This window comes from Phoca vitulina, unplaced genomic scaffold, assembly GCF_004348235.1.
Source record: "Phoca vitulina isolate PV1807 unplaced genomic scaffold, GSC_HSeal_1.0 scaffold6, whole genome shotgun sequence".
Lineage (NCBI taxonomy): Eukaryota > Metazoa > Chordata > Mammalia > Carnivora > Phocidae > Phoca > Phoca vitulina.
Genome location: NW_022589709.1, coordinates 12,951,875 through 12,975,023, shown reverse-complemented (window position 1 = coordinate 12,975,023; position 23,149 = coordinate 12,951,875). Strand labels below are relative to the sequence as shown.

The following is a 23,149-nucleotide window of genomic DNA, read 5'->3' as shown; positions in this document are numbered from 1 at the left end:
CCCTGGCCTCCTGGGCCTCCTTGGAAGGTCAGCCCTTCCATGTCCGAGAGCAGATGTTGTGAAGCCCATGTGACAGACGGAGAGAAGAGCCATCCAGGGCAACTGGGCGGGAGTTGGACTTAGGATCCAGCTCACATGATGTCAAGCTTGGGCATGATTCCTTCCAACGGAAGATGCTACCGTCTCGGAGCTCAGCTTACGAGGTGGGGGTAGTCACACAGTCACCCTGGCAGGGATCTTCTTTTTAGGCTGGGGAACAAAAACATTATTGTGCCCAAATGGTAGAAAAATGGAGGTAAACGGGAGAGCTTGGGGTTAATCACTGGAATCAGTGAAGCCGGAAGAGAAAGAGGAAATGGGAGGCACTGGCCAAGTGGTCAGGAGAGGTCTGTGGGGTATGTGGAAGGAGAGGCTGGGTTCCAGCCCTAGCGCCCACACTGACTGGAAGGGAAGGTGCAGGGGGCACTGGAGGGGAGGCGGGGACCAGACTGAAGGTGGGGGGTGGGGGTCGGATTGGGGACAGTTCCGTGTACATTAGTACTCGCTGCATGGCATAAACCCAACTATGCAAATGACCCTTGGTCACAGACTCTGAGAAGGAATCATGAAGAAGCCCAGTTTTTCCAAAGCCTGAGACCATCTACATGAGGCTTATGAAAATATACATTCCTGAGCCCCACCCCAGAGCTACTCAATTAGAATGGGGCAGGGGGAGAGGGGCTAGGAATCTGCACTTTCTTTTAATGTTTTTAAATTGTGGTAAGATATATATAAGGTAAAATTTACCATCTAACCATGTTTAAGTGTATGGCTCTTTGGCCTTAAGTACAGCCAACACCACCATCCATCTCCAGAACTTTTTTAATCTTGCAAAACTGAAACTCTGTACCCATTAAACACTAACTTCCCATCCCCCTCCCTACGGCCCCTGGTAACCACCATTCTACTTTCTGACCCCATAAACTTGACCACTCTGAAGTACCTCATGTAAGTGGAACCATATAGTATTTGCATTTTTGTGACTGCTTTATTTCACTTAGCATAAGGTCCTCAAGGTTCATCCACCTTGTAACAGGTGTCAGAATGTCTTTTTTCAAGGCTGAATAATATTCTGTTGTATGCATATACCACATTTTGTTTGTCCATTCGTCTGTGGATGGATGAATATCTGTGCTTTTAACAAATTTATCCCAGATGATTCTGATGACACTAAAATGTGGGGACCAGCACTCATCCAACCCCATTATTGTAAAAATGGGGAAGTGGGGGCTTAGAGAAGGAAAAGGGCTTGCCCCAGTTGGTGGGAGGGCTGGAACAAGTCCCAGTTCCCATCTTTCTTCCCTCTCTCTGCCAGTGGCTCTTTGGCCCAAATAACTATGACTGTCTCCTCTCACTGTCCTCCTCTCACCCCTCCCCCATCCTCTCTCCCCTCCTCCCAGCGGGCTCCTCTGTGAGCAGCCCCCACCCATGGTCCTGCTTCAGACCAGTCCCTGTGACCAGTACGAGTGCCAGAATGGGGCCCAGTGCATCGTGGTGCAGCAGGAGCCGACCTGTCGCTGCCCCCCAGGCTTCGCCGGCCCGAGGTGCGAGAAGCTCATCACCGTCAACTTTGTGGGCAAAGACTCCTACGTGGAACTAGCCTCTGCCAAGGTCCGGCCCCAGGCCAACATCTCCCTGCAGGTGCGCTTCACTCCAACATGCCCCCAAGCTCCGACTGTTCTGAGAACGGCCACTGGTATTCGGCCGACTCCTGACTGGCTCTCACCGCAGATGGCAGCCCCCACTCCTATTCATTTACCTAGAAAATACTCAGATGTTTTATGTCAGAAACTGTGCTGGCCCTGGGGATTCAATGGCGGACAAGACAGACAGCGCCCCTTGTCTAGGGCAAGATGACAAGCAGAGGGCCAGTGCCAACCCTGGGTGTTGTGGGAGCACATGGGTGGGACAGAGCTCCTCACCTGCTGGGAAGAAGGAGGAAGGTTCCCCAGAGGCAGTGATAACTAAACTGAGATCTGAAGGACGAGTAGGAGTTTGCCTGGAGAAGGATAGAAGGGTGAGGGGATGCCGTCTAGCCTGAGAGATCAGCACGTACAAAGGCCCAGAGGCACAAACAGGCAGGGCATTTTTCAGGGAATGAAAAACCATTCAGTATGAACCAAATTCTTTGCTAACTAACTTCTTTCAGGCTCCTTACCTGTGGACCTGAGCACATTTATTCCAAAATGCATCTCTGGGTAACCTATATGCCTTCCTCTCTGTGTCCCACCGACCCAGGGACCCGAATTTTGGGTCCCAGCTAACCAGAGCAGCACGTGTGCCGCACACATCCAGAGGTCCCATCAGACTGTCGGCCCCATTTCCGGGCCTTCAGGCTGCACCTGTGCTGGGTGGTGAGCGCTGACAGGCTAGTCAGAGGATCCCATCCCTGAAGCATGGTGCCCTCTGGGCGGCAACTTCTGAAACCAGGGGCTCTCGGCCTTGGCACCACATGAGAATCACCTGGAGAACTCCTAAAATTATACTTGCCGGGGCCCCACCCCCCAGAGGTTCATCTGGAGTTGGTTTGGGGTAAAGCCTAGACATGGGTGTTTTTAAAAATTCCCCAGATGACTCTTTAACACAGTGCCTAGTTCATAGTAAACACTGAATGCAATGGTCATTGTTAGCATTTTGTTCATAATTATTATCATACTTTATACAGAGAGACTGAGGCCCTGAGAGGGGCAAGGATTTGGGTGGGATCACATTGTATGCTGGTGGGAGAGGCGATTAGAACTCAAGGCTCCTGACCCTACCCCACCCCCACACACAATAAAATAATATACATGTTATATGTAATAATCTAATATTTATATACATAAACAAAGTGGCACATAGTGGGTCCTCAGTAAATATTTACTGAATTGAATTACTCGATCAGCATTTGCTGGAGTGTAAGTATATGCCCTCTTGGAAATTCCCAGACTAGACAGGGACATGGGTTCAGATCTGGGGTTCATCCAGAAGATGCCGCCTGCAAGAGGTCTCTGTGGGGAGGTGGGGTTGGGGAGGCTAGGCCTCAGGGGAGCCCTAACCCACCTGCCTCTCTCCAGGTGGCCACGGACAAGGACAACGGCATCCTTCTCTACAAGGGGGACAATGACCCCCTGGCGCTGGAGCTGTACCAGGGCCACGTGAGGCTCGTCTATGACAGTCTGAGCTCCCCACCGACCACGGTGTACAGGTAAGAACCCAGCCCCTCCCGCCTGCCTGCCCTCCGCGCCGAGACAGGATGCCCAGGGCCGCTTCTCCCTGCCCCCTGCACACTCGCACACTGTCCCTCGCTCAGAGCTGCAGCGGGGAGGGGGAGAGGCAGTGCTGGAGGAAGAGGCAGGAGCTCATTACTGTAGGATAAATGGCCAGCTGGCTACTATGCGGGAGCGTGTGCGCCAGTGGGGATGAGGCCGCTTAATGAGGTGCTCTTTTCAAAATGTCATCCTAATCTTTTATTAGTTTAAGAAAGAAAACAGGGGGAGATTAGCATGCAACTCAAGGGGAAGAAATCCCAGAGCCCGAGGGAGCAGGACTATTCCTTAAGTGACTTTCAAACTGTCCTGAAGGATGGTTTTCCTCTAAACTTCAGTCTTTCCAACAGTCACCCTGATTTTTACGTAAAACTGTAAAAACACGGTATGTCAGCCGTATGTTACATAGCGGGCTACCTTACATCAGCTTTTAAATCTGCGCACTCTTTACATTTAGTTTCATCTTAAGTAAGATCATCGGTGAAATCACAGATATGCTAGATTTTTTCTTCTACCCCTCAGTAAAATAAATACTAAACTGTTAGTTACATTTTTGTAATAATTATAAAAATCACCAGTAAAATGAGAAATATTTGTGTTACACCTCAAATCACATAAACCTGACTGTGGCAGGAAAGCCATTTCTTGGGAGGGGAAGCACGTCCACGAGAGAGACCCACATCCAGAGGCCGGCCGTCCCCTCCGGAAGCAGAAACACATTTGACTGGGATTGGTGAAGGCTAGCAGTTTTCAGACTTTTTTTCCCAGGAACTAAGTCATTTAGTCAATCACAACTTTATATTGAAATCAAAATACTAAATACACAGAAGCAAAACTGTCCCACAGGTCTGAGAGGGAGCAAAGTTTCTTCCCTCACACTTACTCTCATGAAGGCCCCCAAAACAACTCCAACAAGCCCAGCTGAAAACCATCGGTTTAAACCAGTGGTTCTCAAAGTGGGGTCCCAGAGCAACAGCCCCGGTCAGGAACTTGTCAGACATGCACGTCTTCAGACCTCACCCCAGGCCTACCGACAGAAGCTCTGGGGTAGGGCCCAGCCATCTGTTTTAAGGAGCCTCCAGGTGATTCGATGCCCAAGTCTGAGAAGTGCCAGCTTACACAGAATGCCCAAGCCTGAGAATGCCATTTGTGATGGGTTTTGAAGAAAGGGTGGAGTTACATGAGCAGGGAGAACAGGTGGGCAAGCGGGCTGGGAGAAGAGCAATGACAAGCCTAAAGGACAATACAAAGGGGTGGACCAGAACAGAGGTGCACAGCAGACGGTGGGTGGAGGGAACCGGCCAGGTTAGGACAGTTGGGTACAATGGACACCAGGAGAAGGAGCTCACCTCAGGAGCCTCAGAGTTCCCTGGAGTCAGGGCCTCCCAGCATCTGTGTTTCTGGAGCGCTCATCATGGTCATGGGCCTGTGGTGTCAGACACACCTGAAATCCTGTATTTAAAATGGGTTTGTTTCCAAACAGTCTTGTCGGTGGCAGGACTGTTGGTGTCCCTAGTGCGCTCTTTCACGCACTCTGGAAACATCACTTTCCTCCCCTGTGCACTGTGCAGAATCGCAGGATGCATTTCAGGGGATGTTGTTGAGGGCTGGGGGGTGAGAAAGTGCTTGGCAAAATGAGCCTTGATGTGGGCATGTCGCAGACAGAAGGTGACAGCCAGGCTTCGAGAGAGGCTGGGCTCTGTCCAGAGCTGGGAGCTGGGAGCCCGCACTGACGTTAGCTGTTGGGGGGTGGTTCGGTAAAGGGGTGATGTTGTCGGTGAGAATGCTGGAACCCTTTGCTGACGCCTGCCTTGGGATGTGAGAATGAAATGGGAACCTAGGGAATTGCTCTCTCCTCCAGCCCTTGTCAGGGAGCCAGGGGGCTGAGGGTTAGCACGGAGCCCTGGGGAGACCCCAGGCTCTTTCTCTTACCCATGGGACAAACCCAGTGAAGGATGCCCATGCCTAGGTCCGCATGCCAAGCCTAGCGACAGACCCTTAGTGTCCTGCAGCCCACAGACTAAAGGGCCCGAGGCTCCAGAAATCCTGCATTTAAAATGGGTTTGTTTCTAGACTTCTCGGCGGCAGCACCCGCTCTGCCCCCGCAGTGCGCTCTTCCGCTCACTCAGTAAACATCTCCCGGGTGCCTTGTGTGGGCCGGGTCCTGGGCGAGGGATGGGGGACACAGAGTTAGACAAAACACAGTCCAGGGAAGAAGGCAGGTGTATAAACAAGCAGTAGTCACACAGGCAGGATAAAATAGGTCTCCCAGAAGACACTGGTAGATGCTATGGGACATCGAAGGAGCAGACATTTCTGCTCTGAGGATCAGGAAAGGTTCCCTGGAAGAAGAGGTAACATCTGAGCTGAGGCTGGGGCCAGGGCTGACAAGCATTTCCACAGGTGGAGAAGTGAGAAGGCCCTGGGCGGGGGAGACCCCATCAGTATGCACAGAAGCCATGCTGTGGGGGGCTGGGGTTAATGGAGGGCACAGAGTCGCTGTGGTGACCTTTGGCCATCTAGAAAGGCCTCCTCAGCCTCAGGGCCAGGGTGTCAAACCAAAGCTGATTTACTCAGGGGAACTGGCAGCTTGCAAAGTTCTGCCCACTGAGGGCCCCCGGACAGCCCCCTGAGTGAGAATGAGCAGTCAGCACTCCCAGCAGGGATTTACAGGCCTGTGGCAGCTGGACACTGAACCACCTTTATGGGGTGCCTGATATTTTTCATCTGCCCAGCTGCATTCACAGGTGGGGGTGCTGGTGCTTCAAGGTCCTACTCCAGGCCCTAAGGCAAACACCCAGAAAAGCCTGTCTGAGCCTCTACCAGCATGGGAACAGGCTGCACTATTCCTGAGTTCCAAGACTTGTCAGAGGGACTTCAGGCATTATTTCCTACGGTGAGGCCCAGGGGCCAAGTGAGGTAACAGACTTGGGGCAAGTGGACGGTGGAAGCCTGGAGAGCATAGGCTTTGTCCGAAGGGACCGTTGACCTCAGCTCCAGCAGATCCTGCCATGTGAGAATGCAGATCATCAAGAGAAGCTAGAAACTCGGGGTTTCTATGTGAAATAGCTCAGTGTTTAAATGTGGGCCACAAGAGAGCTCTATCTAGCCCACAGTGCATGCTCCCCGAGTCTAAATTACCACAATCCCATCCACTGCCAAGGTCTTTGTCTCACTTGCCCCTCACCACAAGCCCCAGGCAAGCGTCATCACTCCTATTTTAGGGATGAGAAACATGATGCTCAGATGAAGTCTTTGGCCCCAAAGCACACAAGCCAGTAAAGTGGCAGAGCTGAGATTCAAACCCAGGTCAGGCTCCCACCAGAACCCACTTTCCCACCATGCTGAGGCATGAAGGCCAGGGCGGGAGAGAGTGGGACCATGCAGCCAGGGTCCAGGAGTTGGGGGCGGGGCGGGGGCGGGGCAGGGGGCGGGTGTCCCTGCAGTGTGGTCTTGAGGTCTCAGGCTACTGCTTAACTGAAATCCAAGGGACTATTTGGTCCTGTGAGGCTCTATCGCCACCTAGTGGCCACAACTCGGCATCCAGGTGAACATGCCCAGTACCTGGAGGAATGACGGTTCATCCCCCAGTGGAGTAGAGTCCTGTGGCTTCGGAGCTTGGGTTTCAGTCTTGCCTGCACCACTTCCACTTTAAGACTGTGAGCTGGACACCTTAAGTCTCTGAGCCTTAGGCCTCTTATCTCTAAAATGGAGAAAAAATTGTACCTCCCGTGTGGGGGTTGTTAGGGTTAAATGAGAGAATGCAGGTCAAGTGCTTAGCACAGAGTAGCACAGTGCCAAGCCCTGTAAAGCACTCGATATTAAAAGCAGAAGAGAGGGGGCGCCTGGGTGGCTCAGTCGTTAAGCGTCTGCCTTCGGCTCAGGTCATAATCCCAGGGTCCTGGGATTGAGCCCCACATCAGGCTCCCTGCTCTGCGGGAAGCCTGCTTCTCCCTCTCCCACTCCCCCTGCTTGTGTTCCCTCTCTCGCTGTCTCTCTCTCTCTGTCAAATAAATAAATAAAATCTTTAAAAAAAAAAAGAAGAGAGGGGCATCTGGGTGGCCCAGTCGGTTAAGTGTCTGACTCTTGGTCTCAGCTCAGGTCTTGATCTCAGGGTTGTGAGTTCAAGCCCTGTGTTGGGCTCCACCAGGGCAAGGAGCCTACTTAAAAAAAAAAAAAAAAAAAAGGAAGGAAGGCTCTCAGAGCCCAGTTGTCTCCCCTGTAATCCCTACATGTCTCTCCAGGAGACTAATTATGGGGCTTGGAACCACAGTAGGAAAAGTGGAAAAAAAGTAAGAAACGGAGCCATCCTGATTTGTGAGATAATGGTGAAAAATCAGGGACTGCAGCATCACCTACCCCAAACCTCCAGGGACCTACAGTCTGAAAACCACTGGCTTTAGGCATCACTTCCAGGACCCTATTAACCCATGAGCACCTACTGTCACAGGTTATGGGAAGTTTGGATTTGGAACCAGTCCTGACTGAACCTCAATTCCACCACTTCCTAGCAATGTGTCCTTGGTCAAGTTATTTAGATTTCCTCCCTGTAAAATGGGGCTCATGAGTGCCTTCCTCAGAGATGGTTATGAGCCAGTGGAAGCAGACAGAAACCCAAAGCCCTGGGCAGCTGGAAGGTTGCGAGTCAGTAGAAGAGTTCTTCCAGGGTCCACGAACCTGCCCCCCGACTCTGTCCCTCCTGCCACACCCAGCTCCTGCAAGCCCAGGGTCAGGGTGGAGGAGATCATCATTCCACCTTCGAGCGCTTGCTAGGTATCAGGGACCGTGTGTTGTCCATCAGAACATGGCGAGGTCGACATCCGCACCATCGCTGTAGTGTGTAAGTAGAAACTCGGGTTTACGGAGTGATGGGACTTGCCCAGGGTCCCTCAGTTGGAAGACCCATGTGAGACCAGATCTCTCCACTCCCGAGCATGAACTAGCAGAAGAGTATAGCTGGAGGAAGGGGCCTGCCTAGGACTCTCCCTTGTGGGAATCAGAGGAGACCCTCCACAGACTCAAGCGGCTGGGGCACTGGGGAGCCTAGCACTTAATCGGGGGCAGGGGGGTGGCTCACATGCGCTCTGCTCCTGCAGCTCCTACCAAACCACTGTCTCCAGGCTGGGGCCCTCAGTGGAGGTATACCAGGGCCTGGGCCAGCACAGGGAGCACAGGAAGGAAAGCAGCAATGGGCTTGGAGCCCGTGGCCAGGAAGGGGTTAGTGGTGTGTGTTTGCTGTGTCTGTGTGTGTTTATAATGGAAAAGCAGCTGCCTCGGACTCCCTGAATTTTAATGTTGGAAGGGAATGCCAAGACCACCCACCCAGAGTCCCAGCCTCTCTACGACTCCCTGACAGGTGGCTACCCAGCGTTAGTTACACGGCTCGGGATGGGGAGCTCATTCAGGACAGCATCAGTTTACCAAATGGTTTGGGGATACAGCTGCATGTTCTTGCATGTATGTTTAAAAACTGTGCTAGGACTCCAAGTCAGAAGCTTGTAGTCTCTGCACACCAGCCCTCATTCCCCCACCCACCATCGACTCGTCTGTGGGAACACAGGTCTCCGCCTTATCCTCAGCTCACTACTTAGAGTAGTCAGAAGCTACTGAAATAGAACAGCTCTACCTTCGTATGACTTCTTGGCTCCCCATCACAAATGAGATCCTCCAATGGACTCTTAGCTACCACTCCACCCCCCATTGCCCTATTTCTTGACCTGACCTTACACTGATATGTTGGTCGTTTGGTTTAGAGGAAAGGCTAAGGAAATGTGAGCTTCCTGAGTGTCCTGTTTGCCACCGATCCCTAGCACCTAGGACGATGCGGTTCCTAGCAGACATTCAGTGGGTGGGTGGGTGGGTGGGTGGATGGATGGATGGGAAATGGAGGCTTGGAAGGGTAGATGATGGATGGAGGATGGATGGATGGGAGAGAAGAGAAAGTTCATGATGGGTTTGGGAGGGTCCTGAGCTCCTGCATGTCCCCCTCCACCACCACTTTCTCCCAGAGCAGGAGTCCCTAGGTTTGCCGGCAATGGTAGGTTCTTACAGTTGTTAATACTCCCAACTAACACTACTGATAATGGCTCACGTTTTCCCAGGAGTTTACAGTTTACAAAGCACTTTCAAGTACGTCCTCTGATTCAATCATCACGGTAATTCTGTCAGGTTGTTCTCCCCCTTTTACAGACTGAGACCAGACGGGTTCTGTTTCTGAGTGGTCACAGTCCCGCCAAGGGGCTAGGACAGACTATGCTTTCTCTGCTCCACCCCAATTTAGCCTCTCTTCCCCCAAGTATTTTCCTCACCTCTTTGCTGAAATTCACTTCAGTCACTGAGGCTGCTCCTGCCTGCCAGGTGATCTGGCACGGGATCCTCTTATTGGAGCCAGTTTACTAGGGGATTCGTCAGGGAGATCTCAAGTGGACACGGAGCCTCCGTATTCACCACCCACATTTGAATGGATAAGGCAGAGTTCAGCCGCCTCCTCAGAGGGCCCTTTTCAGAGAGGAGTACCACATTTCCAAATGCCTATCACCTGCACTCACTGCTCCCTCCCAGCCCCAGCCAAGGATTGAATTGTGGAAAGAGCAGAACTTTGGGAGTCCAAAGTTTTGCCTATGCATTCTATCTCTGGAACATACTAGCTGGGTGAACTCCGACAAATCCTTTCACCTCTCTGGGCCTCAGTCGTCTTACCTTTGAAATGGGGTATCTGACACCACTTTATAGAATGATGATGAGGGTCCAGTAATAGGAGAGAGCCATTCAGCACGATGCCTGGCTCTTGGGCCTCATCAGCCCTCGCTGAGGGCCTGCTGGGACTGCGGGAGGCAACATGGGAAAGGGGCATACACGCGGGCTTTGAAGCCAGATGTACCTCAGTGTACAGTCCTGCTCTAGGACTCATTAGTTGTGGGGACTTAGGAGCATTAGTTGACCTCCCTGAGCTTCTGTTTCCTCATCTTTTTTTTAAATTTCATTCATTTATTTATTACTTATTATTTATTTATTTATTTATTTGAGAGACAGACAGTAGCAGTGGGGGCGGGGGGGGGGGGGAGAGGGAGAAGCAGACTCTGTGCTGAGCAAGGAGCCCAACATGGGACTCGATCCCAGGACCCTGGGATCATGCCCTTAACCAACTGAGCCCCCCAGGAGCCCGTTTCCTCGTTTCTATAATGCTATTAACATGTGGAGCAGCGTTGTACGGTATTAGTAATCCACATTCGGTAAGAATACTGCGGGAGGTGCAGGAGATGAATTTAGATGGGACAAACTATTGACACTTTGAGATCCTTTTTTTTTCCTTATGTACTAGGAAAAATATAAATAACCCTGAAATATTCTTTTCATGGACAGTATTCTTTAGAACAATGCTAGCTTATATTCTTACTGATGTTTAAGGGGGAAATGGAGCAACTGAAGAAAAACATGTTAATAATGGTCCTAGTGGCATGCCGTAGAGGAAAAATTGAGAAGGCGGTCTAAGGAAGGCATTTGCTTAACTCTGTAAAATTCTAGAAAGAAATGCGAATAATATAACCGAGTGCACAACCTGACCCTAGGCTGAATCTTGTACTGGAAGGGGAAAAATGCTATAAAGATATTTTTGGATCCACTGAAAAATTAAAATTCAGCCTGATTAAATACAAGTGTGGTACCAATGTTCCAAAGTTGAAAACTGCAGTGTGCTTATGTAGGAGATTATCCACGTCCTCAGGAAATGCACACTGAGGCATCTGGGGATAAGGGTCAGGTATGTAACTTCTAAAGGATTCAGAAAAACTATGTACATATGTATATACATATATGTGTATGCATGGCTATGGAGATGGACATACAGACAGAAAATAAATGATAAAGCAAATGGGGCTGATAGGAGAATCTATGGGTGTAACAAGTACTCTCTGTACTGTTTCTACGTTTGCAACTTATTTAAGTTTGAAGTTATTTCCAAATGAAAAATAAAGCAAAATGCAAGTAATGCTGGCCAAGTTCATGGCCCAGTGCCTGGCTGTGGGAGGCACCCAGCAAACCCTCTCATTCTCACCCCTTCTCTTCTGCCCAGTGTGGAGACTGTGAATGATGGGCAGTTTCACAGCGTGGAGCTGGTGATGCTAAACCAGACCCTGAACCTGGTGGTGGATAAAGGAGCCCCCAAGAGCCTGGGAAAGCTCCAGAAGCAGCCGGCAGTAGGCATCAACAGTCCCCTCTACCTCGGAGGTAAGGCCCTTCTCCCCTCCCATCTCCACCTCCTCCACCTCCACCTCCCACCCACCCTCTGTGTTTGGGCACCCACCCCGGCCTACTGGCTGGGGTTCCCCTGATCTCAGCATCCACTGCCAAAGCATATCAGGGAAGGCTTCCTGGAGGAAGTGACAACCAAGCTGATCCCTAAAGGGTAAACAGCCAGATCGCGGGGAGGAGGAGGAAAAAGGAGAGAAGACAGGCTCCTTCTGGGGAAGTACAAGTGTTTCAGGAGATGAAGATGGTGGGAATGGTGGGAAGAGGTGAAGATGGAATGGGGAGGGAGGAGATGGAGGTCAATCCAGGCCCCACCATCTGCAGACTTCAGTCACATTCCCTCTGCTCTGCCACCATGTCAGACACTGTGAGGCTCAGGTGACACATGTAGTCCGTGTTTGAGATGAAGGCCGGAAAGGAAGTAACCACCTGGCTGGCAGAGCCTGGGCCTGAAATGCAGCCCAGGGTCTGTACTAAAAGGGTTATGTGCAAAAAAAAAAAAAAAAAAAAAAAAAACATCACCAGAGCAGCTTGTTCAACAAAGAGATTCCCAAAACCTCCCTGCCAAGGAATGCCCCCTCTGGAAGGCCCAGGAATGTGCATTGTTAACAGCTGGTCCAGGTGCCAAGGGCCCAGGGAAAGCCTTCAGTCAAGAGCAGTCCCAGGGGGCGCCTGGGTGGCTCAGCTGGTTAAGCTACTGCCTTCCAGCTCAGGTCATGATCCTGGAGTCCCTGGATCGAGTCCCACATCGGGCTCCCTGGTCAGCGGGGAGTCTGCTTCTCCCTCTGACCCTCCCCCCTCTCATGTGCTCTCTCTCTCTCTCAAATAAAATCTTTAAAAAAAAAAAAAAGTCCCAGAAGGGACACAGTTTCTCCCCCCACTGAAGATCCCCAAAGTTCCACACATCAAGGCTGCTCCCCCACACCCGTTCTCTCCCAAACTCTCGCTCTCCCACCCTGTGCTCTGCAGGGCTGTGACAAGGGGAAGGGGAGGCCTGGTGGGGACAGCAGAGGAATGGGATACACCCTCTGTTCCCTGCCTGGAGGGGGTGGTCCTCCTCTTTCCCCCACTGTGGCCCTGTGGCTAGCCAGATCTTCTCTTGTTTTCTAGAGAAGCTTGAAATAAGGGTTTTTGTGGGACGTTTTCTATATTTAAAATGTTGGCAACAAATTCACATTTTTTTAAAGAGAGTGCAAGGCAAAGGATAGGAGCCCTTGTGTGGACAAGGTCCCAGGTTTTGGTCCCTTCCCTCTACCTGAACAGCAGAGGCCCAGAGCTGGGAGTGCTTAACTGTGAGCACGTGGAGACCTCCTTGGCGCTCTGAGGAGAGGCCTGGGCTGGTGGGCAGGGGAGGGTCTTCAGGCGGCTGTCCTGGCACCCCTCCCCCAGGCATCCCCACCTCCACGGGCCTCTCGGCCCTGCGCCAGGGCACGGACCGGCCCCTGGGTGGCTTCCACGGCTGCATCCACGAGGTGCGCATCAACAACGAGCTGCAAGACTTCAAGGCCCTCCCGCCACAGTCCCTGGGAGTGTCACCGGGCTGCAAGTCCTGCACCGTGTGCAAGCACGGCCTGTGCCACTCCGTGGAGAAGGACAGCGTGGTGTGTGAGTGCCACCCAGGCTGGACGGGCCCACTGTGCGACCAGGAGGCCCGGGACCCCTGTCTGGGCCACAGGTCAGTGTCCTGCGAGCCCAGGCTCCCCGCACGGACTCAGTCCCTGCCTCTAGCCCGTCCCCACCCGAGAAGTGGCCCTGGGGAAAGCCGGAGGGAGTGCAGTCAGACCATACCCAGAACCTGTGTCAGTGTGACTGCTCAAGCGGGCAGGAGCAGCTCCCTCTTAGAGACACCGTGTGTGAGCACCTAGCTGAGAGTACCTGTCTCCGTCAAGCAGAAGGACGGTGAATTTCAGCATCCGTTTCTCCGTCTTGGAGATGTGCCTAAGACTATCTGCGGCATCGAAGCAGCAGAGGAGAGGGGGACTGTAGAAGGTTAAGAATGATGTCCGGTGTAAAGCACTCAGCCCAATGCCTGGCACTGCCGCGGGTGGTGGCGGTGACAGTGACATTGTTAATTCAGGTGTCAGAGCAATTAAAACGTTTAGAGACTGCTTCGCTGCTTCGGAGCAGGGACCCGCCACTTGGATAGGTGACTTCTAATGCCTGTAAAATGGCCAGCCAGCCAGCCTCGTGGCCCCAGCTGGCGGCTGACTTTGGGGGATCCGAGCCTCCAGCAGGTCGGACGCTGGGCTAGCAGGGGGCGGACCGTGGGATGGAGAAGACCTAAGCTCCACAGCTCTGGGCGCCCCGCTCGGAGCCTGGGCCCCGGCTGCGGTGGACAGAGAAAGCCTCCGCGGCCCGCTCTCTGCCCTCCCCCTTCTCATCCTGTCCTCTGCCAACAGCTGCAACCATGGGAAATGTGTAGCAACCAGGACCTCGTATGTGTGCAAGTGTGCAGAAGGCTACGGCGGGGCCACGTGTGACCGCAAGAATGACTCCAGCGCCTGCTCTGCCTTCAAGTGTCACCAGGGCCAGTGCCATTCCTCAGATCGAGGGGAGCCCTACTGCCTGTGCCAGCCTGGCTTCAGTGGGGAGCACTGCGAGCAAGGTGGGTCCACTGTGCGCAGGGGAGGGGCCGGAGAGGGCCACGGGGGCAGAGGTGGGCTGCAGGATCTTGTGACGTCGCTTTCTAAGCTTCAGTCCCTTCACCTTGAAAATGGGGGCAACACCGTCCCTCTCTGAAGCAGTTGTGCACTCTATGTAACTAATTAGCCCCGCACCACAGCGCAGCAAGGCCCTCCTTCCTCCCCCCTCCTCCCCTCCATGCCTTGGCCCGTGTAGTGTGTTCAGTTTTTATTTTCCTGTATTTGAGCCTATTTCAGAATGAACTATATCAAAATTCAAATCTACCTCCCCTTGGAGGGTTTTTTCCCCTGCATGGAAACAGAGAGGTCTTCCTCCCTGCGCCCAGATTCCTAGGCAGACCACCCTGTCGGTCTCTAAAGGACTTTCACATTTATATGTCATTGAAATACTGTTCTCAACCCAAACTGACCAGGTTTTAAAAATTTTTATTAAGTAATATATTTTGAAATAATTTGAGATTTAACAGAAAACTTGTCAGAAGATAAAGAGCGCTCACATTCCCTTCACCAGACTGCCCAGTGACCACGTTGCCACATCGGCTCTCGTCCCCTGCCCCACATTGTTACAAGATAGTGAGTGCCTGTGTGTACAATCTCATAATCTAAAGAAATTACATCATGTTTACCATAATTCATTAAAATGCATTCAGCCCTTTCTCATTCAGTCTTCTCTGAGGCTCGTAACCTGTGAAGCAGTAGGAAGAACAGGGAAATGGGTCACCATTTTCCAGACAAGGAAACCGGCTCAAGGATGGCCAATGTCTTCCTTCAGGCTGCAGGGCTGGGGATCTAAGCTCGTCATTCTCCTCAGGGCCTTGCTCTAGCCTTCTTCCCAATGTCACAGGGACAGTACGGCGGGGAGTGGAAGATTCAAGCAGCTATCAGCATTCATTAATTCCTCATTCAGCTCTCCTCTCAGGCAGCATGTCCCAGAGACACACCCCTGGGCTGCATCAGGCGCTTCGCCCTGTTCTGTTCCTGTGTAGCCCCGACCTCAGTTTATCCTTACAAACACATTCACTTTGGGGATTATAGAATTAGTATCTCAACTCTATACCAGTGGGGACTGGGCCAAACTGGACACTTCTGGTTTTCAGCAAAGCCAGGAATCCCAGTATGTAATTGATCACCTGGGGTTTTTAATGGTGACATTTAATTTGGTTTCTAAGTATAGGTGGCACAATCAAGATCTGGGGACAGGATTTAGCCCACAGCCTAGTACTTGGCCACATCTAGTGTGCTGTTTGAGTTCCTTGAAGGAAAGGACGGGGCCTGCTTTTGTCACCATGCAATGCTCAGGACTTAGTTATAGATCTAGCAGCGAGGCTGGCCCAGAAAAGGCACTCCGTATTTGTAGGACCGCTGGATGGGTTAGTGGGCGGGCAGATGGAGGGACGCATGAAGAAGTACAAAGGGTCTTCACGCCACACAAATGTTTCCCAACAGCCTGCCCAGGAACGGACCCTGGCTGATTATCTGTACCACCCATGCCCTGACCTTACCTCTTCCGCCCTCTGCAGAGAACCCGTGCCGGGGGGAGGTCGTCCGAGAGGTGATCCACCGCCAGAAAGGTTATGCCTCGTGTGCCACGGCCTCCAGGGTGCCCATCATGGAATGTCGTGGGGGCTGTGGGCCCCAGTGCTGCCAGCCCACCCGCAGCAAGCGGCGGAAATACGTCTTCCAGTGCACCGACGGCTCCTCGTTCGTGGAAGAGGTGGAAAGACACCTCGAGTGTGGCTGCCGCCAGTGTTCCTAAGGCCGTCGGCCCGCCTGCCCCCCACCTCTCAGACTCCAGCTTCGTGGGGCTGGGACAGCCATGTGGGACCCCCTCGAGATTCGAGGTGAAGAAGTAGAAGCTGGAGAGGAAGCAGAAGAAGAGAATATTAAGTATATTGTAAAATAAACAAAAAATAGAACTTATTTTTATTATGGAAAGTGACTATTTTCATCTTTTATTATATAAATATATCACACCGTCTGAGTATATGTACCATATAGTGAGTTATTTTTACCAAGTCTTGTGTATTTGTCACGTTTTTATAAACAGCTGTTAAAAATTTTAAGAAAAAAGACTAATAAAAATGTTTTAAAACAAAAGGGTAAGAATAAAGAAGTGCTAGCCTGTCCGAGGAGGAAGAAGGAAGTTTTTATGTTGATGAAACTGTATCGTGTCAGCAGAAACCAAGACCTGCTTACTGAGCTCAGGAAAAGGAATGATAAGAGGAAGAGAAGGAAAAGATTTTTCTTTGTTTCTTCTTATTTTTAATGACTCTTTTTCTCTTCCCTAAAAGCACCCAGCTTTTAAGTCCTGGTTGCCGAAGCCCGTCCTTGCAGGAAAAGCCGCTGCAGCCCCGCCGCGTCCGCCTCACAGTCGCCGCCCCCACCTGCCCCAGGCCGCCAGCGGGGTCTGAACCTACTGCAGACCCCTCTTTTCCCTCCGGGCTGGCCCTGCCTGCCACTACAGGGCTGTTCGAAACTCTGCCACAGGCTTCATCTGAGCCTGCTTTGCCACATTTAAAACACCTCCTCTTTCCCTGCCCCTCTCCAGGTGAGTCAACGGAAGAAGGGTCAAAGCCATCTCCTCAGGCCCCAACCACCGGCACTTCCTCTCAAAGTTCTGACCCATCCTCTTCCCTCCAGCCCATTTCACACTGGAGTGCAGTACTAGGAGAGCAGGCAGCCAGGGCTGCAGAGATGAGGAAGGCCAGGAACCCAGCCTGCCCATAGCCCTGGTAGAAGTCCAACTCTGGAAAGTTCTGGGAGGATCTTGCTATAGGACAAACAAGCCTCTGCCACCTGATCACCAGGCCACCCTCATAAGTTGTCATCACAACGCCTTGCTCATCTGCAACACTTTCCAACTCATATCTGTACTGTACCTGATTTTATCCATGTAATCCATGCTCCGTGCAATCCCTGCTCCCATAAAAAGGGTAAAGCCAGATGGCCCCATTTCACAGACAAGGAAACACGCCTCTCTCAAACTCTGTATCTTGCCTTAAGCCACATCTTTGATTAAGTAGAAGAGTAAGACTCAAAGCTCTAGATGCCTTTTCTAAAGAGCAGAAACGCAAGAGATTCAGGTTGTTCATAGGACAAGCCCTACCAGGAAAAGAAAGTAGATGTTCTTTACTATTTTTCCTGCTTGTGTTCAAGTCTTGTTCTGTTCCCCAGTATCCAGAAAGCTTCTAGACAGAGTTACATATCAGGGAATGTGAGCAAAGGCAGCCTGCCTGAGGGAGACTTGCCCCTGTCTCTCAGCTCCCCTCAGCCTAGTACAGATGGCTCAGCGGCTCAGCTGCTCACACCAACTCCTTGTCTCTCACTCATCCCTCCTTTGCCCTGGGAGCCTCCCCTGTGGAAGTGTCAGGCAGGAAAATGTGGGGCTCAGAGGACCTTCCAGCATGGAGGTTCCCCAGAGGAGCCTAGTGGTTCTGTGAGGACCAACAGTGGGCTAAAGATTCCAAGAATCAAGAAGGAGGCAGAAAAGGAAGATGGAAGAGCACAAGGGAAGGGGAAAATAAGGAGGGAAGGAGGAAGGGAAAGAAGGGATAGGGAGGGAAGAACATAAGGAAGAGCGGGATGACGAGAAGGAAGGAGGGAAAAGGAGGGAGAAATAAAATGGAAGAGTTTACTTAAAAATGTGTGTACTAATATACATTATGTTCCAGGTACTTAGTGTACTTATGGTGGATGTGTTTCTAATATTAACAGATAGATTCACTTAGTACTTACATTATACATCAGATACCATTCTAATTTATATATATATATATACACACACATATTTAATTCTCAAAACCACCCTGTAGTAAAGACATTAGTAACCCATTTTACAGTTGAGAAAGTTGAGGCACAGAGGAGTTAAGGAACTTGCACAAAAACAGATGCCTAATAAATTATAGAGCCAGGATTTGGGCCCAGTTTGCCTAACTCCAGAAGTTACTCCTCATGGGAAGGAAACATCTGCCTTTGAGGATCCTACAGTCCAGGGCAAAAACAATCATGGGACAACAACTTTATTATAGGAGTCCCCTCGTGGCAGTATAAACAAGGGAAGTCACTGTCCAGACTAGGAAATCTCCAATCCTGGGTCTTCAGGGATGAATAGGAGTTTGCCGGGGCAGGGGTAAGAAAGGGAGTTGAACTTTCCAGGGAATGGCCTGTTAAAAAGCAGTGAAACAGGGAAAAGACCCAGTATGGGGAACAGTCAAGAGGTCCACGGTGGCAGGAGTGTGGGATGCACATTGGGGAGCAGAAATCAAGGGGGGCAGACATGAAGGCAAGGGTTCAACCAGTAAGAGCCATGTATGGCAGGCTAGAACACAGGGACCCTGCAGTGTTTTTAAGTAGGGGAATAGCAAGACAAGCTCTGATTTAGGAAGAGAACTGGTGGCAAAGATGACACAGGCTTGGAAGAGGAGAGAGCGCTCTGCCATCCAAAATGGCTCTGGGGGCTTCCCAGTTGTTCACTTGAGTTTGTTGTCGCTAAACAATGCCAATTTCCAGATAGGTCCCAAAAGTCTTTGTGGTAGCTCCGAAGTTCTCTCCTGAAAGGGGTCTTTCTGAGATCTGTCCCATACCCTTCCCCATCCCTCATGCCGTCAGCCCACCTCACCCACGCAGGTAAACCCTAGGCTTATTCTACCGTCAACACTCCCAGCTAGCCACTCTCCACAGAACATGAAGCCCACTCGGCCTACCATCTTGAGAGCCGCGCAACCAGGGTCACGGACCTCTGGGAAGACTTGCCAGGCTACCAGCGTTCCCTTGGCCTCCCCCACAGAATCCAAGGCCTGCCTCTGCCAACCATGCCCTGCGCCCCCCGCCGAACCCAGCTGCAATCAGCCGGCCCAGCCAAAAGGACCAGGTCCTTAATGTGGCTTGAGGGTGGTTTTGAGCCTTCCCCTCAATTTTGGAAGCCCTGACTTTATGAAATGCCTAATGCAAGATGAAGAAAATTCTCCCCAAAAGGAAGTTTCTCTAACAAACGCAGATTAAAACGCTCTTATTTCAACAGCCAAATTCTAGAAACAAAGTCCTCCAGGGCAGGAAGAGTTCAGTCAGGTAACTTGCATGCTTCAAAGTATGGGTCCCGTGTTTGCGTGTGGGGACCGGCATATGTGAAAGGGGGCTTGGGCTCGGTTCCCCCTGAGCAGGATTCAGGGGAAGGGAGAACCCCTTTGACTCAACCAAGGGACCCTAAAATGGCTGATGAGATGATGTATTTAAAAGCTCTTTGTAAAGTGTAAACTAACAATCTTTAATGTAAGCTGTTACGACTATCGTTGTTGCCGTGACTGACATGCCAACAGGCCCATGTAGAAGATGGCTTTGCCTTTTCAATTTCAGAAGGGAACCTGAGTCTGATGCTTCAGAAAGAGGACGGGACAAGGAAAAGAGGGGCAAGGAAAGAGGGCGATTTCCTAGGGCCAGAGAAAGAGGGGCAATCCCCCAGAATGACCCTTCGGAGCCCAGGAGCAGCCCGGAGGGTGATGGCTCACCTCGCCTTCCACCAGGTACAAAGCTACCATCAGATTGAACCCTGTGGCCGAGCAGCCACCCGTCGCCTTTGCTGGGAGGAGAAGCCCCTAGCCTAAGTGGACCTGCCCCTCAAAACTCACAGGGCCTCAGGTATCAGAGCTGAAGGAACCTGAGAGAATCCCTGGTGAGGGATAAACCTGAGAATCAGAGAAAGGGAGTGTCTAAACCAGAGACCAAGGTCATCCAACAAATTAACACCAGAGGCAGGAACAGACCCAGGGGTCTACCCAGGACATCTTTCTTCCTGCTACTCCACTGTGAGCATCCAGGAAGAGTGAAAGTTGAGACAGACCCCATGATACCTTCTAGGTGGCCAGAAAAGTATCCCCCCTTCCCCCACAGTGCACTCAGATGGCTGGGAAGCTGGGCAGTGCCTGGTTTGGTGGCACTTACCCTTATGTTCTAGTCAGGATCAGACTGTGCCAAAGGAAACGCCTGGGGAAAGTGGGTGCAAGATGCCAGCTAGCCAGAACAAGCAAAGACAGAATTGGGCATTTGGCAAAGCCTATTTCTCTAACTCAACAAGAGGTTCTAAGAAAAAACTAAGATGGTTTTTAAAAGTGTTACAGTGCCACTTCACCATTATGGGATAAATAATGTGCATTTTTTGATTCAACAGACTGTCATTATCTGATATCATTAAAATGAGTCACAGGAGAGCTATCAAATGTTCTTGTGAATACCATAAACTCAGCCCTACTCCCTGGTGTGTGTTTTATTTTTATTCCTGACTTTCACTCCCTGGGGCAAAGATTACTCCATTCATGGGGTTTGGACAAGTCTGGTGTGGAGTCAGTGAAAACTACTGGTTTCTTGAAACATGAAGTGAGGGGAAAAAAAGGATCAAGAGTTCCCGAGAGACATGGGAGAGAAGGCCCAACACAAGGCTTGAGGTCTGCAGGGTGTGTGATTTGTATGGTCACAGACTGGGTGCCAAGGATCATGGGGGAAGAAGCCACTCGGGGTAGAGAACACTTAGTAAGATGTGGAGGAAGATTGGTCCTGGTTAATTAAACCCCATCTTTTATTCATTCCTTCCCAAGCATTTATTGAACATTTACTATGTGCCAGGTCCTGGTCTAGGCATTGAGGACAACACAAAGATGATCAAGACAAAGTCTTTGTTCTTTTGGAACTTAACTTCTGAGTGTCAATTAAAAAAAAAAGAGAGAGAGGTGACATGACCGAATAGCTGGTGGGTACTTTCCACGGTGAAGTCAAGGAAAGCTTCTCTGAAGAACTGGGACATGGGGGCGGTGAAGTACCAAGAAATGGGAAGGAGGAAGCCTGACCCCACAGCACTCACTAGATAACTGCCCCCACGCAGGTGGCATCTGAGAGAGGTAGAGAGCCCAAGCATCTTAGGAGTCTAGAGGGGATGACATGGGCAAGCGAGCACGATGAGTGGGCTTGCAGGCGAGGGTGAGGGCAGAACTCCCCCCTCAGCTTCCCAGCCCTGAGGCATCCTTGGGAGTTCATGGCCCTTCTAAATGAAGAATGCCATGGGTCTGGAGGCCACCACCAGCTGACTGAAGGTCACTTTTGCTTCCCAGCAGATAGCCCTATATCTCAATGAAGAGCACCACTGGGAGCAAGATAATGGTGGGCAGCAGATGCACCAAGTGTTGGAAAAGGGCCCAGCCTGTCATTCCTTCTCCCCCTGGTATTTCCTGAGCAAGACAGGGCCACATAGGCCAGGGGCACTGAGTCTCCATCAAGATGCCCTTAATATTAGCTTCAAAGCTGTGAGCGTGAAAGAATCTGAAATGGAAGGGGGGGGAGTAGATTTTGTGCTGACACATCCTATACCAGACTGCCTGGGCATCCCTGCCAGGAGAAGCTGCTGGCCAGGAACCAACAGCCTCCACTTTCCAAGCTTAGACCAAGTAGCCCCTCCTCCCAGGTTTGGGACCTATAGTTCTTTTTTTTTAAATATTTTTTTTTTTTTTTTTAAAGATTTATTTATTTATTTATTTGAGAGAGAATGAGAGACAGAGAGCATGAGAGGGAGGAGGGTCAGAGGGAGAAGCAGACTCCCCGCCGAGCAGGGAGCCCGATGCGGGACTCGATCCCGGGACTCCAGGATCATGACCTGAGCCGAAGGCAGTCGCCCAACCAACTGAGCCACCCAGGCGCCCCAGGGACCTATAGTTCTGATGATCCCTGTCAAATTCCCTTTTTCGTCAATTGCAGAGCTCCTCAACTGGGAGAGACTTTGCCACCAAAGGAGACATTTGGCAATGTCTAAAGACACTTCTGATTGTATGACTAGGGCAGGGGAGCTCCTGGCATCTAGTGGGAGGCCCAGGGATGCTGCTAAACACCCGACAATGCGCAGGACAGTCTCCACAACAGAGAACTATCCCGCCAAGGGATCAGTAGTCTTAAGATTGAGAAATCCTATCTGGGACTAATCAGATCCTTCCTATAAGACCTGAACGGAATCATTTACAAAGGAAGAAGGGGGTGAAAGTGCTCAATAGGTAACAAATAATGGCCTCCTCAGGGGAGCTGGGTCCCTTGGTGAGAATACATGGCAGGGTGGCGGTCTATACTTGTATTTAGAACACAATTATTGATGGGAAATGGACCGAGACATTTCTGGCAATGAGGTGCCACCATCATCCTTCCTTTGCTACTCTGCGCTTACTACCCAGGCATGGCAAATGGGTGCAGAACAATGGATCATGCACTTATTACACTTAGGTGACACATATAAAATATGGTGGAGTGGGAGGCATTCATCTTTGGACCTGCTACTGGCAGGAAAATAAGTAATAGGATCAATAAAAATGTTGTTTCTATTTCCTGGAACTCTAGCCCTCAGGTAGGCCCCAGCAGGAAGACCAGTGAGAAAGTTATCAAATCAAGACATGAGGACTGTGACTGTGGCTGTGGAATGTCAGAGGTGAGTGAATAAAGTATAGGTCAAAAGGCTTAAGCAGCCCAAGCTCTAAGATGGGGCAAGAGATGTTGGGCCAACTCCCAATAATGATGGCAGGATTAACTCATCAGAGTAAACTTGCTCACTCACAGTGATCTTAGAAATTGCTGCAGGGATAGGAGAGGCTCTCAGCACCTGACTAGAACTCTGTAAATAGACCTTGTACATGTCCATGTTTGCAGGGGTGGTAGAGGTGAGGCAAGCCATGAGAGTAGGATGGGGGGAAGGTCTGAGTGATAAGTGAGCAGGCCTCCATCTGGCTCAGCTCCACTGGCCCTAAAGAGCTCCACATCCTCTCCCCTATCCAGCTGTTTGACTTTGGCAATATCACTGTGAGATTCAGTTTCCCCTTCTAAAAATCAAGGATGGCAGTACTTGACATAAAGCTCTGAAGATTACAAGTGGCAAAAAGCAATTCAAATTAACTTAAGCCACAAAAGGAGTATGTTGGCTCAAGTCATTGGAAAAATCTAAGATAGTTCTCA

The 23,149-nt window shown here is 50.9% G+C and overlaps 1 protein-coding gene across 2 annotated transcripts in view; it reads left to right on the top strand.

The window, feature by feature from the left end:
* Positions 1 to 17,730, top strand: part of SLIT3 (slit guidance ligand 3) — a 591,752-nt gene extending 574,022 nt beyond the window's left edge. The window contains exons 31-36 of one of the 2 annotated variants that reach the window (XM_032403687.1): positions 1,440 to 1,680; positions 3,096 to 3,226; positions 11,359 to 11,513; positions 12,924 to 13,209; positions 13,934 to 14,139; positions 15,697 to 17,730. In XM_032403687.1, coding sequence (XP_032259578.1) covers positions 1,440 to 1,680; positions 3,096 to 3,226; positions 11,359 to 11,513; positions 12,924 to 13,209; positions 13,934 to 14,139; positions 15,697 to 15,932 — 1,255 coding nt within the window. In that variant the 3' untranslated portion in view covers positions 15,933 to 17,730. The remainder of the gene's footprint in view (positions 1 to 1,439; positions 1,681 to 3,095; positions 3,227 to 11,358; positions 11,514 to 12,923; positions 13,210 to 13,933; positions 14,140 to 15,696) is intronic. The other variant, XM_032403688.1, reaches the window with a different exon arrangement.
* The last annotated feature ends 5,419 nt before the right edge of the window (positions 17,731 to 23,149 follow it).